We start from the raw sequence: 18,049 nt of genomic DNA on the forward strand, positions 1-18,049 counted from the left end.
TGAAACTGAACGTGTTAACGAAATGGAGGAAACTAAATGAGGAGAAACAAACAAACAAAACAAAAACAATGTGATGACATGACATGCTCATTACCAGGGCAAGAATTTCTATGGAAATGCATGTTTGTAGTCAGTAACTCAAAATCACAATTTATGTTTCCGAATCGAAGAATTTGCAACAAAATGGTATCGATTTGTTGTCGCATATTTTTGCATATTGCATATTTTTCTTTTAAATGCATATATTAAGCATATTTTTCCATTTTATTGCATATTATCAGTGTACACTAGAGTGTCCCTTAGAATTAAATTTTTTTAAATGTTGAAACGGTACCCCCTGAAAACTTTCGTAATGACCTAAAATACCCCCAAAAATTTTTTTAGCTTGTTCTAAGAAGGGCCGACTTTCGATTTAGTTTTGAGGTGCATTTACAAGGGAAAAAAATTATTTTTTTCAGTTTTTTTAAAAATTTTGTTATTAATTAATTACTTTTGCAATTTAATTTAAAAGAATCGAAATGTGTACGTAATTGTCGTTCTAATGAGATATAAAAGACAAACAAGAACAAGAAATTTAGGAACAAAATTAACATATTTTGAGAAATATTAAAACAAAAGTTAATTTTTACTTAAAATATGTCCATATTTACTTGTATATGAGTTTTTATCATCATTGGATACAGTTAAACTATTCGCAGGTATAACCAAAAAAAATATTTATTTTAAAGGTAGTTTCAAAACTCTAATTTCAAATTTTTAAAAATGTTGTTAAACAAATTTCAGAATTTTTTTTATCATCACATGGAAATTTATTAACAACATAATCGGAAATAAAAATGTGAAAAAGTATGTCAATACCTCCTATAGTTTTTCCGTACCTGCGATTTAAATTTTGCGATTTTCGAGAAAAACTAATTTTTTGGCCATATTTTGGCGAATGAGCCGAATTTCCTTACTGTTATGATTTTTAAGTAAAACCAATTCAGAATATTATAGTCCAGGCCAATTTAAATATAGTCTCAATGTTTTATTAAAATCGGAAAACGCTAAGCGTTAAATCTTGAGTGTCAAAGGCCAAATTTTTCAATATTTGAAATTTTTCATGGAGAGATAGCGAAATATTATATATTTTAGTTCCGACTTTGATGATACTTAAGAAAAATATAACATGAAGTCTAGTATTTACAATAAAAATTTTGTATTGTCATAAAAATTGTTAACAAAGTGATATATTTTGTATTTATTTATTTCTTTATTACATTAAATATTAAAAAAATCTATAATTACTTTACACCAAACCGATTTTAAACTGGCCAATTCTAGTAGAAATATACCAAATGAGAATAAAATTAATACAGCATAGATGCAAAATAGAGCAAATAATAGTTTAAATGATAATTTAGTAGGTTCTTTTGTATTGGTTCGGGTTTGTCGGGAGGAATATAAATAATAGGATTCATAGCGCCTTATTAATCCCGATTGTAAAATACGTAAAATTAATTCATTTGTACGATATTTTAGATACGTATGACGTGGCATATAAAATACTATGGGTGCGGTCAGTATAGGTTGATCCAAAACATCCACTCGTTCATTTGGATGCATTTGATTGTATGATCGTATCGAATATTCCAGCAAACATAAAGCCAGTTTCTCACTGCTCGATGAGGAAATACGTTTATACAGGAGGCTTGCTGGAGTATTTGCATCCACTATTCCAGTATTTGCTCCGGGCAAAGACATTCTTAAAACCTTTTCCACCGCTGGAAAGGCATAAATAGTAAAATTGTTATCTATAATTTCAGCTAAACTATTGTATGAGTTACGGGCCCGGCCATCTTGCAAAAGAATATATAATGCTCCGGAGTAGGCGGATCTTAGTACAAATGTATACATTAAAAACACCAGCAATATATAACGTGCAAAATTTTTTATTGGAAGATTGCCTTGTATTGCTATACCAAATAATACGGAGAGCATATTTGTAAATGGTAAACGATTTCCTTGACCATATATGAATTCCATTAATTTTGATCTGCCCAAAAATCGTATATAGTATATGAATAAAATGCCAAAAATTATACTTGAACTAAAACAAGACCAGATAATGTAACGAAATGGCTTCATTAGCCTTTCAAATGATGACATCTTTTTGCCCTGGGGAATCGCTAAGACATAAGGTATGAATAAGTAACCACTGCTGGCTTGCATTACCTCTGAACGTATCTTGTTGTACATTAGAGATATTATTGTTATATTCGCTTCGGCCTCAATTATCTAGAAAAAATAAAATATCTCATTAATTTAATTAAAAATCTGAATCCTCGAACAACTGTTCCGATTGTAAAATGATGTCTGAACGAATCATAGAAAATGACATAGACTTTAAGGAAATTAAATCTGTGACTAGCATGTTAACCCTCAGTTACTCGCAACTGATCTGGTTGATACAGACAAACATTTTTTTATTGTAAATTTTTTTAATCACCCTAAATTTTAAGCTATTTTTTGATCAAATAATATTTTTAATGCAATTTTTTTTTTGTATTACACTTTTAAATACATTGCATTTAGTATTGTTTTTATGTTTTCGAAATAAAAAATTAAGACATTATTTTGAAATGCGCCTTTTTATTGATATCAATTTGATACATTGCGACTATTATCGATTGAAAATGATTGCGACTAACGGAGGGTTAAATATAATACAAATTGAGATACAGGGTTAGGAAAACTGAGCAGCTTGTAACTTGTACAAATATCAACAATTCGTTCATATATCATTTGTATGCGTTATTTTGGATTAAGCCAAATATTATGTTCGGTTTCGGTGGGGCTCTATTCAACTCAGACAACTGGGATCAAATAATTTGATACTAAAACTAAGCTGGAAAAAGCTCTAAAATTAAGATTATTTAATTATTTTCGAAATTAATAGTAGAATTTGTTTCGAATTAGTTCGATTCAGTATTTAAATTGTTAAGTTTCTATTTTACTGAAACAACTCACCATTTTCGTTGCTCCCGTTGCCGTACCATTTGGAAACACATCACCCCTCTCCAGCGGCTGTGGGGCCTTAATACGTATTTTAAAATTCATCATTTCGGCCAATAAACTGAGTAGCAAGCCCTCTATACCATGTAATCGTGTTATTTCACCACTTTTGGGATCTTTGTCAACATATATATATGGTGGATAATGCCAAGTAGCCACCGCCAATTCACAGCCATGCATATTATCCACCTTACTGGGAAAAATTATCTTTTTCACCTCAAACGCGGAGAAGTTCTTTTGAATATCACGAAATGATATATAAAATTCAGGCATCGCAGAATGACATTTATTTTTAGCAAATGGAAAGTACGTATAAAGATAGGGAGATCTGCCGACCATCAACATGACATTGACATTGGTGCAGTATACGTTAAAAAGACGACGAAATATTTCCTTGATATTATTTAAACGTTCATGTTCGGTGCCAGTATAGACAAACAGGAAAAAGCCATTACGATGATAATAGCTATTTGGATCTAACAAATCTTGTTCAAAATTTCTGAATAGAAATAATATATTAGTGGTTTACAAATAAAAATGTTTTATTTGTTCAAAATTTACCTATACGATGTGAAGCTGTCTAAAAACCAAATGCTTTTTTCACGATTATAAGTAGCCTTCCTATCGTCATTTTCCACCTCCTTGTGCAATACTTTTTCCAGCACTTCACCTTCGGAGTAGAGTTTAATACGCGGTGTAATCATAGCACGTTTTATGATTTCATTAATTAAATCATTGTGATATAATCGATTCCTTTGATTGATGGCATATTGTCCAATGGTCATTGCTGATGTTGTGTATTTGGCAAAATCATTATTAATGATCCATAGCGTGGCCAATATTAAAGATAAATTAAATGTTGGCTCTGTGGCATCCAATACTATTTCCGTTAATTTCGTCATAACACCTGAGTATATATTAGTATTTGTGAACTAATATTGTCTTTCCTAGAGATTTTGATTGGCTTTTGATTATTTAGTAAATAAAAATGACTGCCAGCCGCTCATTTATATTGATGACCTGGTTTGTTTGAAATCTATTATTTAACTGAGTTGTTTGCATTAGTAATGTAATTGAAATGTTTTATTTAAACCATTTAATGACAAAAATATAATAATTTCATTAAGGCCTGCCATGCAAAGCGAGAAGTGTATTAAAATTATCATTAGGTTTGTCATTTTTGCATAATAGCTTTACTAAACGACGAAGTAGACTTTGAAACAAAAAGTGGTAATGAAAGAAAATGTATCAGAAGTATCGCCCAATTAGTTGGTTTATTAGGCCTAGTAACTGGACCTAATAAACCAATAATTCAAGTTGTAATTTATACTGAAGGATGCATCAAAATCTACGAAACTCAATTTGTTTATAGTTCTTTTACATCATTTTTATTTGATTTGCATGCAAAAGAATAGTTATATTGCAAAATAATGTTATAATTATATAAATATAATAAATTTAAACATGTATTTAACGAGATAGTATTTATTTGATGTAGTACATATGTGAGAAAATTAGGGTAATACAAATGTTCACAGAAAAACAAACATTTGCATTTCTGCTGCAAGATTTAGCATTACACAAAAAAAAAACAGATTTCTCGAGGCATCCGAATTCTTCGCTTTATATTTCAAATCTGGTACTGTAAGCCTCTTAGTTTAAGGGACGAAACGAATAACTGAATATAGAAGGCATGGAGATTGCATCAATTGAAAGTGTAACGTAGTTGAATACATAGAAGGACAGTACTAGGGTAGTTTTTGTGAAAGGGCAAAATTTTTTTTCTTAAAATGTTTAAGAGTTCACATCTAGAATTGTTCCTTTTAGTGTAAAAATACGATTGTAAAAGTTTTAGCTCAATCGGACTTTGCCTTCCCGTGCCGAAAGAGTCCTGAAGTTTTTAAAAAGGCTATCGCTAACAGCTTCTACCTGACTGATACCTGTGCTATTATTTAAACCGGAGATTCCCAGAAGTTGTTCATCATCTCCTTTGCTTACCAATATTGCAACAACAAACTTTAAATTAATATTTCTCTGTAAGTACGTCTACAAGCGACAAGTCAAAACCAAAATTGGGATTCCCAGATTTTTACTTTCTTCTGTAATACATGATTAGTAATGAAAAATTAACTAGTAGATGTCAGATGTAGCAAAATGGCGTAAAGTTCAAGAGATGCCTGAATAGTTGAGAAAAAAAGTTCGGCACGGGAAGGCAAAGTCCGATTGAGCTAAAACTTTAACAATCGTATTTTTACACTAAAAGGAACAATTCTAGACGTGAGAATCTATGAAAATCGGAAATCGATTTTATAAAACCATCCTAGGCAGTACTGAGAAATGTTAATGAAAAAACTTAAACAAAATGACCCTCTTTTCACACGTATTTCTGATAGAATAACAAAATACATGGCAATACATTCACATGAATTAGTAACATATCTAGTTTTCAGCAATGGTTGGATATTTTGTTTCTTTTGATATTATAAGTGTTGGATAAACTGGATTTAAGAAATGGAGTCTCGAACTTTACAGGGTACAACCAAAAAAAATAATGCAAAAGAAACAAGCTTGAACATGTCAGAGTCAATTACCTTCTAGTTACCTAACTGGTTACTTGATCAGCTACATAACTAGTTATTTTAACATGCTAATTGACCTCGAATAGTAAGTTAAAAAGGCGTCTCATATACGGTTCAATAACCGATAGCTTTTAAACAAACCTTTATTTGCCAATTCTACGACAGTTTACATCTTGTAGATAAAATAGCTACTTTTTAAAGTGCAGTACAAAATCAACGTTTAAAGTGACTACACTCTATATGACTTAGAGACACTAAAGTGGCAATTGACTTGGTTACATAAGATGTTAGTATATTTAAGCAGAATGAAAATGAACTATATGAGAATTAATTCAACACAATTTGTATAAAACCAGAACAAAATAAACGTTTAATGATACTACACTCTAGATTATTTAGAGACACTTAACCCTTTAGTGCATATTTTTGCCAATTGTCTACATTCCAGTTCCACTTAATTTTAGCTTGATACTAGTTCAGATTCTAATTCAGAAAAATCAAATGGAGTACAAAAAGTTTCAGCTAACGAAATTCTAAATCAAACTTAAGCTAAAGGAAATATAATAAATAAAAATCAACTAAATATTTGATACGTTATAGAAAAATAAAAATCATGCATTTAAGGTTAAGCTAAATTTGTCCTCACGCTAGATTACATGAGATGCATAAAGTAACCAATAGACTTCTCCCTGCACTACAAAGTGAATATGCGTGTCAATTGACCCATAATATATCGATTGGAGTCAGCCAAGTGGTCAGACATTAGTGACAATTACTGTTCCTTAACTGCTGGGTTTTTACAAGTAAAGTTTGCGTGTCCTTAATACTAATTCGTTTTATTTGTATAATATATTTAGTAGGGTATTCAATCGATTAACCGTTAATCGGTTAACCGATTAATTTTGGACGGTTAACTGTTCGAATAATTTAAAATTGTCGATTTTCAAATAACAAATAAACCGATTAATTTGTGTCGATTAACCGATTAACCGAAATTCCTGTTTTTGCACTTTTTTGTATTTATTTTTCCGTTTCAATTCAAATACAAATGATTAGTGAGTATATATGTATAACAACTGACATATTTAATTTACATGTATGTATTTGAAACTTTGTTTGTATTTACATGTATAGACAAAATTTTTTTTTGAAATGAGTCTTTTATCATAACTAAACGAAACTATTAAATTAATAAAAATCTAAAACAATCCAAAAAGGAATAGTCTTTATCATTCTTTTGATTTCTCCAACATATACAATCAGCGAGAGAGTTTTTTTTTTCCAAGAAAAGTTTTATTAAATCTAAAGAAAAAAATCGTTTAAATTATATTATTTTTTGAAAGATTATTTCAGAAGATCTCACTAAAACCCTAAAAAACTCACACATCGCTCATTTGCTGCAACAACGTCATAATTCAAAAAAGTCGTTTCGAGAAAAACGTCTTTGAATATTTTATGACATTTTACTATTTCTTAAATAAATTTTCAACAAATCATGCGATTTCAGAAATATAAACAGTAGATGTTAATATCTTTCTAATCTGTATTTAACCAAATTTTCACTTATTAAAAATACAAGAAAACATGAATTTTAATTTTGATGTTTACAACAAAAAAACACTCTCACACACAAAAAATAATTGACTTTTTTGAAAACTGATGAAACTATATGAAAGATTATAGAACAGCGTATATTTTGTATTACTCAGTTCATAAAACACGGATTTTGAGTTATGACGTTGTTGCAGCAAATAGGCGATATGTTTATAAAAATGATCTCAAATACCTTATTTGCTGTTTTTTATGTTTTTGTACACAAAATTCGTTGTTGTATTTTCAATTTAAAAATAAAATATAAATTATTCGGTTAATCGAATAATTTTAAATTAACCGATTATTAACCGAATACATCTAAACCTCGATTAATTATTTGCTCGATTAACCGATTAAACCAGAAACCCGATTAATTGAATACCCTAATATTTAGTAACAATATTTAAATTTTGTATTCCAAAAAATAACTTTTAATGGGATCATGTTGAATCATAATATGATTTCAGTGAATCAATACAGCGATACAATAAACTACATTAATACCATATTTAACTCACAGCTAATTTAAGGTCCCTAGATATTAACTATGTACAATTTTGTTTTCTTTAGTAGAAATTAAATTTTTTCACTTGATTTAATTGTAAATTGCATCATTTTATAACTGATACATACAGTATGTATATTAGGGCGGGTCGATTTGTAGGGACGCAATAATATCGCCCAAGTGACAAGGAAAATCAAAATAAGAAACTTTTTCCAAAAAACCATACCTCTAAAATGAATTCTGATGTTCCTTATTTTGACCCAAAGGTCAAATTTCCAAAAATTTTACTAATCATATTTTTCCAAATTTGTTTATTATGACATGAACGCCATTTTGTGCTTGTTGAATACTCCGCTACTTAAGCATGCTAAAACTATTCGTGTTAATCATTTCGCTCATTGCGAGCAAAAGTTATGTTTGTTTAAAGTTTAAACTAAATCTTAAACATAAAGCTATGCTGATTATCATAGACGCATGATTAATATTATTTATTACCTACATCACATTTATATTTATCATACGCTCTGTAAACAAAATTTATACACAATACATACATCATGTAAAGTGCCAAAAATTGTGATTTTTTAAATTTGTGTATGGAAACCCTCACCTCAGGGGTGTTCTAGGGGGTGTGCCACGAGCATGGGTGGGTCGGTCCTCCAAATTTAGTGGAGGTCGGTCATACATTTAGTCTAGATTGTCACTTTAAATGGGTCAAAGTGGGATTTTTTCAAAATTTGACCTTTGTGTCAAAATAAGGAACATCAGAATTCATTTTAGAGGTATGGTTCCTTGGGAAAAGTTTCTTATTTTGATCTCTAGGGTAGGATTTTCCTTGTCACTTGGGCGATTTTTTAAATCAACCCGCCCTAATGTATATTTGTGTACATTATACTAAACTAAAGTTTGTTTGGTTTAACAGATTTTTTTTTTTTAAATTTCCGAAATAGTTTTTCTCGATCACTAAACAATTTTTGTTAAGCAATTTTAAAATAGCTTTTGTCTTTTAAACAAAAAAAGATTTGAAAAACTGGGTTGGAAAATGGCAAAATTAAAATTTCTTGAAACATAAATGACCATAACTTAGTAAATATCCACTCGATTTTATTGTACATATATGAATAAGGTCTTCAGTTGTCTACTAGCAACAGAAAATCAACAAAATGGTTACTAATATTTCATAATTTTTGAACTTTTCTCGTGGACCAATTTTTTTAATTCACAGAAATACCATAGGAATAGCTATAAAGTTATTGCATACATGTAATTTGCTTCAGATTGTGAATAGAGTGACAAAATGTCATTATAGTAAAATATCAAACTATTTTTTTTAATCATACAACTTGAATTTAAAATTTTATTTTTGAAAAACATTCAGTTCAAAAACTTAAAACTAAAAGAATAACATATTGCGATACATTTCCGTCTTAATTAATACAACAAGTATGTTGTAAACCGAATAGTTTTTTTGTCCTAATGAAACGTTCTATTTCTCTTCATAAATTTACGCCATTTTCTCCTTAAGCTCCTGCCGTGCACAGTACCAAAAAATACACAATACTCAATAAAAAACGCCAACAAACTTCCACTTAAGCCCAGAAGCAATAAACTATAGGCTCCAAATAAATGAGAAATTTCCATAGGTTTCGGACTGTCGTCAGTGGGTCTACGGTTTTCACCCTCATACACCAAATAGCGTTCCCAACGATTCATTAAGCCTTCGCTTATATAATTGTCGATATACATATTGAAACGTTTCAAATACGCCGAGTTCTTTTTCATATAAATAGTCAGCTGTTGGGTGAACAGCTTATTAGGAACCACATACAAATCATTATTGATGGGCGTTGTAAACTTATAATAACCATAATATTCATGAGCCATTAAAATCGCCAATTTATATGGTTCAAAATCTTTGGGACGTCTTAACATTTCAAATGATTCCAGTTCACTGGTATTCAAAATTTCCGCTTTAGCAAAGAGCAAAGGTAAATCTGTAATTATGTTATAAACCACATCACTCATCAGCAGACGATATTCCTTGTGGAGTATATCGTTTATTAACTTTGGTAGTGCCAGGTGCAGATCAGATTTGATAAAATGAAACATGAATGCTTGATAAACGGTACGCAAAATGAAGGTGGCTAGTAACCATAACATTAGAAGAAATCTGGAAAATGGTACCTTTGGATCTTTAACCACTGCGCCACCCAAACTGATGACAACCATATTGTAGGCGGGTGTTGCATTTTCTCGGCCCAACAATAAGGATTTAAATTTTCGGGTTAGATGGATGAATATAAAGAGTATTGTGTTAACAAATCCGAAAATAACAATTAAAACAATCCAAATTTCCTTATCGAATGGTAGTAGAAGTTTCGTGAAGGGATCATAGGCATCAGTTTTCGATGAAACGAAGAAATAATAGCTGCTCATGTAGTATACTGATGTTGGGGCATAGGGATCTTCCAACGATGTGGGTTTGTAGTGGAAGGCTCCAATTACAAAATCGGTATTGGTTGAAAAGAGCTAAGAAAGAATATAATGCAGAGTATATAGCTCTTCAGCAAAGAAACAATAAATGTGGAAAACCGTTTACCTTATTAAACACTCCCTGCTCATCATATACCGTTTGATTAATTTCCTCGTCGTTCATCCAGCGCATTGTAATCGTAAAATTCATTTTCTTCGACAAATACTCCAACAATTGTCCCTCCAGACCGTAATATATGTTTCTGCCATCAACAGGATCACGTAGCAATTGAAAATACGGCATATCTTCCCAAGTAGCACAAACCAAAGGACAGCCATACATGTTTTTTGATTTTGGCGTAACAAAATTCTTATGCAACCACTGGCCATCAATGAATTTATTATGTATGATGGGTGCAACACCCTTGCAGTGGAACGGCGTAAATGGCATACTGTGAAATAGTAAAATGACATTATGAACCGCATGTATAAGGACATCAGCATGTGTGATGCCATTAAGCCAATTTAATTGGAAAACTTCAAAAAGCTCGTCGTAATAATGATGGACATGTGGAAATGTTTTCAGAACAATAAAATAGGAACCCTCCACAAACAGATGGTATTTATTAAGATCTTTATAGAGAAATCTGCAAACGAAAGAAAACCAAATTAAGTAATATATTAACAAAATAAAATGAAAATCTCACTCTAATGATTCTGCTGAATCCACCAATAGAATGCAAAAATGTCTTTCATTGTCGGTTGGTATAGCAATGTCAGTTCTCAAACGTATCGCAATATTGTCACTTAACAATTCCATTGTTTTATCTATTATATGTTGGAATTCATGCAAGTATTCCTGATTTCTAGTTTCGATTTTTATTTGAAAGTTGAATACTCTCTTCATTTCTTTATCCACAAACAGTGTATTGACAATTTCGGCAAGAGCCTCAGAAAAATTTCGTGTAATTTGAAATTCTTCGTCTATGTGCCAGTCAATGCTACAGGTCACATTTGTTGGTAACAGCAATAAAATTGTATAAAATATTAATATATTCGGACAAATTAGAAACATCTTTACACCTTAATGGTTGATAATCAACTAAAAATGTAGCATAACCGTAGGCGTTCAGTAGCTTACTAATTTGGAGTTTTGATTTATATAAATAGTATGTATATTAATTTGTTGGTTAGTTTATGACGACATTTGGAATTGCTACAATACAGTTGTTTTAAAGAATCACAAATTGGCAAAATTTTATAGAATGAAATCATTAAAAAGAAATATCATACCTTGTATCAGAATAAAATTATTTTTGTCTTTGAAAAATTTTAACAATATAAATTCTCTGTAATAACAGCAACAACAATATCAATTAATTTTCCTCCCATTTGTGAGGAAAAAAACCTTTAGAAATTTAAAAATGTGTTATGAATTTGTACCAACGAATAGTCATATGCGGGAAGTTTTTCTTTATTTCTTTAATTTGAAAACAAAGTGATGCTGAAGCACACCGATTGTTCATCAAAGCGAATGGTGAATGTGTTCCATTGGTTTCAATGTGCGAGGGATGGTTTTATCGGTTCATAAGTGGTGATTTTGACACGGATTACAAGATCGCCTAGGCTAGCTAAAGAAGTTTGAAGACCAAAAATTGGAGGTATTACTCCATGAAGATTGTTTTAAAACTCAACAAGAGCTTACAAAATTATTGGGAGCTACTACGTTTGCGAGCAGCAGGATTCATCCTAAAGCTAGGAAATTGGATGTCATATGAATTGAAGCCGAGAGGCCTTGAATAACGATTTTGCATGTCCGAAATGATGATTGAACGTTATAAAAGAAAATCATTTCTGCACCGAACTGTAAGAAATCGTATATGAACCTCGATCAACCAGCCGAATCGACACCAAAGCCAAGTATTCATGGCGCTAAGGTATTTTAAGGTATATCTGTATTTGATGGGAGCAAAAGGGTCCTATTATGAGCTGCTGAAATCTGACCAGACGATCATAGGAACCCTAGGGTGGCCCTTAATAAACGAAAGTTGGATTTTGGCCATTCTCACCTCCCAGTTTTGTGAACATTAGTAAAAAAATCATCCTGAAAAAATTTTAGGTAAATCGGTTGGGGATAAGACGTGCCGCAAGCCCTCTGAAGTTTTGAGATGCATTTACAAGGGGAAAAAATGCAATTTTTTCAGTTTTTGTAAAAATTTTGCCATTAAAAAATTATTTTTACAATTTAATTTAAAAGAATCGAAATGTGTACGTAATTGTCGTTCTAATGAGACATAAAAAACAGAAATTGGTCAAAAAATGTTAAAGTTATTAAAAATTCGCCAGGCCATTAACGTGTCTCAGGCAACTAGAATAAGAAAGGTAGGAACAAAATTAACATATTTTGATAAATATTAAAATTAAAGCTCATTTTTACTTAAAATAAGTCCATATTTACTTGTATATGAGTTTCTGTCTTCGTAGGATACCGCTAACCTATTCTTAGGTATGAACAAAATAATGAAAATAATTTTTTTTGACGGCAGCTTCAACACTCAATTTTCAAATTTTTAAAAATTTTGTTAAACAAATTTCAGAATTTTTTGATCATCCCATTGGGATTTATTAAGAATATAATTATGAAAATATCTCTTATAGTTTTTCCGTACCTGCGATTTAAATTTTGAAATTTTCGAGAAAAACGAATTATTTGGCAATTTTTACTCGAATAAGCTCTATTTCCTTACTCTTATGAATTTTAAGCAAAACTTATTCAGAATATTATAGTCCAGATAATTCTAAATATACTTTGAAGCTTTTACTAAAATCGGAAAACGTTAATCCTTAAATCGTGAAGGTCAAAGGTCAAATTTTTCAGGATGTTTTTTTTCTAATGTTCACCAAACTGGGAGGTGAGAATGGCCAAAATCCAACTTTCGTTTATTAAGGGCCACCCTAAGGAACCCTATACCGCAACTAATTCGTTTGAAGCAAGCATATGCCGAAAAACCGTAATATTCCATAATGACAACGCTCGACCACATGTTGCAATACCTGTTAAAAAGTATTTAGAATAAAGTGGTTGGGAAGTTTTGCCTCACCCGCTTTATAGTCCAGACCATGTCCCGTCCGATTGAGTATCCGAAATTGGATTACTTCGTTATCCGCCTCAAGAAATAAACAGTTCTTCGGGTGAGGATCCATATGTTGGCAGAAAGACGGAAAAAGTCAGATCTAACAATGGCCAATACTTTGAGTTTTTATCTATGATAAAACCATTCTGAAATCGTTAACCCATCATTATATTTTTCATTTTCAAATATATTTTAACAAAATTTTAAAAAATCTAAAAACTTTCATCTCGATTCCAAAAAAATCTTAATGAAGACTTAAAATAAAAATTGTAACGCTTATACATATAAAGGGTTAGCATGAGCCGATTTTAAATTCCGAAGAAATTCAGGTTTTGGTCATAAATTGGTTTATCACCCAAAAATTAGACTAATAAATTAACTTAAAGTATACCGATCCACTCAGAATTGCTGTGGCCCAAGAAACCATTGAATCTGACTGAAATCGGTCTATTATTTCACTTGACTTTCAAACACATGTACTCCCGTAATAGGACTTTTTTGTTATAAATGTATTTTGCACGGATCGATCCATAATTGAGCTTAACGACTTTAACGATCATAACACTTTAATAAAAGTTGGTATCCTAATAAAATGCAACACAAATATGTTTTGCATCTACGGAAATTATCAAAATCCATAGCTCCTATATAAGATCTACTTCCAAAAATCACTCATATATTTAGTAGGGTATTGTTTGGTCGCGCCTGACCAACTATACTTTCCTTTTTTGTTTTAATTTAGATTACATACCATGCTCTTCTCCATGAACAACTAAATACCCTTACGTGCACACTACTCAATTATATGGCCACATACCCTTTAATACAACCAAATTTTTAGTCACGTGAATTAATCCAGACGTCACGTAGAGCCGGCAAAAGTTTTGCCACCCAAATGTTTCAACATTTTATCCACCAACAACGTCAATATCACAGCCAGACTAAACGCATAGTATACAAGTAGTGCTATATATGTATTTAGTATGTAAATTAGGGTGGCACCAACAGATGTTTAGGATGTTATTAAGTGCCTGAGTAAATGAGCAAAAACATTTTCCTTTTAAAATTTCAATAAATTATTTTCGTCAACGATTTTCGAAAGTGGACCTTATATGGGAGCTATGACCAATTATGAAACGATGGTCAAGAAATTAGGTCGTGAGATTAATGTCTATATGAAATAATGGATACCAACAGTTGTAAGAGATTTATGCTCATTAAACTGATTTTCGGAAGTGGGCCCTACATGGAAGCCAAGACTAATTATGAACCGATGTCGTTATTCCCAAGATTATTAAATTAAACAGAAAATTAATATTGAAAATGTGGGTTAATAATCAAAATGAAAGGAATGTAAAAAAACACAGAATCGGATGAGATATTATTTTCAAAAATTTTTAGGTATATTTGGACTAAGACGGAAATTACCTTAAAATTAAATAAACTTTTATTTTAGTTTAGATCATAGTTTAAATATTATTTTGGCTTCCCACCAATAATGTACACACCTAACTATTTAACCAATACAGTAAATTAATGAATTTATAAAACACAACGTAACGGACAATTGTTGCACCAGTTATTTACTGTTGTACAGGTGGATATTAATAGATTTACATTGGCTAGAGTGACCATGTCACACAACATGCGAAACCATTTATTTAGTTGTCATTAATTACTAATTACAACAGCTGAACTGTTTATTAAAGTTGTTATATGTGTAGTTGATTTGTTTATTTAATGTGTAAACAACTGAATAGAAAAATGTCCATAAAGTGATTTTTATATAAACGTGAACTACGCTATATAGAATGTAGTATAGCTAGGCCTAAAAATATGCCATGTTATGTGTGAAAATTGTGCAGCTAGAAAATATGCAATAGCTTTTAAAATGTTTTTATTATTATTTTAATTAAATAGTAAAAAAAACAGAATATGTCGGTTTATGGAAACAATTTAATTTAATTGAAATAATTTCAAAATAAATAAATTCAACAGTAGTAAATTTTAATAAGTTGTTGAACATTATTTTTAGTAAGCGGAAATAAATACTAAATAACACAAGCGAGAACTTTGAGTGAAATCAAAATACATATAAAATGTTCGCTCACATTAACTACTAAATTAAGATACATATATTTAATTATTCCTTAGTAGTAATATTTTTTTGTTCAGTGATAAATATAAATTTTTACAAGAAAATAATTTTATTATATAATTAGAAATATGAAATTGTTGTGAATGTAGTTAAAGAGAAAATGTTGACAAAGTTATAAAGTAATACGACAGAAAATCATTCCAAAGGAAGTATGCATTACCTGTTAAATGAAAATTAGTTACTTATTTAAATACTACATTCGGAAAAAAAATGTAACTAATATTAATGAAACAAATATTTTTGTGATTTAATAATTATCTCATATTATACTCCCATTAATTTCAATGCGTATTTCCGTAAACATTCCATTAGCGATCTTTAACCTTGACAGGTAATAATTTCTTACCCCTTAGAGGAAAATCACTAAAGGTAACTAATTGTTATTAAAAGAGGAAGTTTAAAGGAATGTTTTGACACAATTCAAAGTTAATTTAGTATCTATGTTTATACAAAAAGCATGTTAGGTTGATTTATTTTATTCTAATGTTATCAAGGCGTGCGTCGCGGCAACAAATACAGCAATGCAAAAACAACAGGCATTTTGTTTTTGTTTAAATGTTGAACAAATGTCAAAATCAAGGCGAATTTTTTTTTTTTTTTAAACAAACCCAAACTGTGAAGCGTTTTGCTTGTCTGCAGATACACCCAGAGTATCTGGCGGGAATCGAACCCGCAACCCGCAAGATTCATAGTCAAGCACACTATCGTCTAGTCTAACAATTTGTTATTTACAATAGGTGTGTTCGCGTACTTTCCAGTAAAAAATATCCAGTAACTTTATTTTATAGAGTAAAAAAAATTTTCAATCTAAAAAAATATCCAAAAAAGTACGCGAACAACAAATTGTAAAAATAAGTTTTATTTTATTATAAATCAATTTAAAACGTTTGGTTTTTGTTATTTTACTTCTTTTCTTTGCAAAACTTGTATATTGTATTAATTTTCAACTTTTTAGTTCTGTTTACATTTGCAATCACATGTTTTAAACAAAATTGTATGTTGATATTTTTTACTGGAGAAAAAATGTCCAGTAAAAAATATCATGTTCTCTATCTACGAACTGTCACTTTTAACACTCTGTTGGTCTCTCGTTACAAGTTTTTAAAAGTAAACGAACGGAATCCCGTAACTTCCAGTGATAATTTGTACAAATTATTACAAATTATCAAGTACGCGAACACAACTAATAACAAAAGGTAGACAGAAGACCTACATTAAACCACGGCGAATTAAGAATCAGCTGGTTTAATGACGTTAGTCAAATGTTTTAGCAAAAATATAAAAAAACTATCTTCTGTTAGTTCTATAACCTGTCACAGAGTGTCTAAAAGAAGTCAATTTACTCATTTCTTGGCTAACTCCATTTTAAAGTGTCAGTTCCACATTAATATAACAAATCAATCACGTGGCCAGTTATTTAGCCTTCACGGCCGCACTCTTTTGTCGGCATTTTTCGTGATAATTTTACGTAAATGAGCCTGAATTAAAATTCCTCCTTCAATGCACTGGTGTTTGGGGGATTCAATGCAAAGTCATTTGACATTAAATAACCTTATCAATCCAATTAAAGTTAAATCGCATGATCGAAACGAGAGATTACACGACCGTGAAATGTCTCATTCAGTAATTTCATCGTTTCACCGCACAGTGGATTCAATCGAAAACAGTAAAACTTTTTTTGCATTTCACTATGTAATGCTCCAGTTACTAACCCTAAAATGTCAGTTTTTTTGTTTGATAACACTGTACTTGTACTTGCGATGCCCTAGATAATTTATATATAATTTAAAATTTGTTACAGAATATTATTATGGTTTGTACGTTTCGAAAGTGGTGACAAAGATCGCCCAGGTCTCCCAAAAAGTGTGAAGACCAAGAACTGGAAGAATTTCTAAATGAAAATTATTGTCATACTCAACAAGAGCTTGCAAAATCATTGGCAATTTCAAAACATTTGCAAGCAGCAGGAATCATCTAAATGAAGGGAAATTGCGTACCATACGAAGTAAACTGAGAAACCTTGAAAAAAAGATCTTGTATGTCTGAAATGCTGCTTGAACTCTATAAAAAAAATCATTTCAGCCAACCAGATGAATTGACACCAAAGCCAAATATCCATAGCGCTAAGGTAATGCTCTGTATTTGGCGGGACCAAAAGGGTCCTATCTATTATGATATTTGTTTCGATCGATATAGAATTCTCTCTCTGTGATACGTTTCACTTCAGAACAGAGTATTCGAAATTGACATCATTCGTTCTTGGCCTCAAAAGATGAACTGTTCTTTTGGTTCGGAATCCATATCATGCCAGGAAGATAGGAAAAGGTCATAGCTAACTATGGCCTATTGGCCTATTACGAATAAATTTATATTGTACCACATTTAGTTAACACATTTTTAAGTCATGCACCCAATAAATATATCGCATTCACAAATTTTTATCCAAGTCCAATTGTCTTAAATCATAAATCACTCTTTTAATTTTCTGTCTGTCACATCATCGCCCACCCACATTACCCTAAAGAATCTTAATATATGTAATAAAAGATTTTTT

General features: G+C 30.8%; 2 protein-coding genes across 2 annotated transcripts; both read right to left on the reverse strand.

Annotated features, from left to right (window-relative positions):
• Positions 1-14: 14 nt before the first annotated feature.
• Positions 15-3,956, reverse strand: LOC135958339 (uncharacterized). Its single transcript, XM_065509243.1, has 4 exons — positions 3,616-3,956; positions 3,010-3,553; positions 1,357-2,277; positions 15-32 (listed from the first exon to the last, which is right to left on the reverse strand). The coding sequence occupies exons 1-4, from the start codon at positions 3,954-3,956 to the stop codon at positions 15-17; spliced, it is 1,824 nt and encodes a 607-aa protein (XP_065365315.1).
• Positions 3,957-8,226: 4,270 nt separating this feature from the next.
• On the reverse strand, positions 8,227-11,278 carry LOC135958340 (uncharacterized). Its single transcript, XM_065509244.1, has 4 exons — positions 10,911-11,278; positions 10,331-10,850; positions 9,315-10,260; positions 8,227-8,255 (listed from the first exon to the last, which is right to left on the reverse strand). The coding sequence occupies exons 1-4, from the start codon at positions 11,276-11,278 to the stop codon at positions 8,227-8,229; spliced, it is 1,863 nt and encodes a 620-aa protein (XP_065365316.1).
• Between the last annotated feature and the right edge of the window lie 6,771 nt (positions 11,279-18,049).

Source organism: Calliphora vicina, chromosome 4 (assembly GCF_958450345.1).
Source record: "Calliphora vicina chromosome 4, idCalVici1.1, whole genome shotgun sequence".
NCBI classification, from domain to species: Eukaryota; Metazoa; Arthropoda; class Insecta; order Diptera; family Calliphoridae; genus Calliphora; species Calliphora vicina.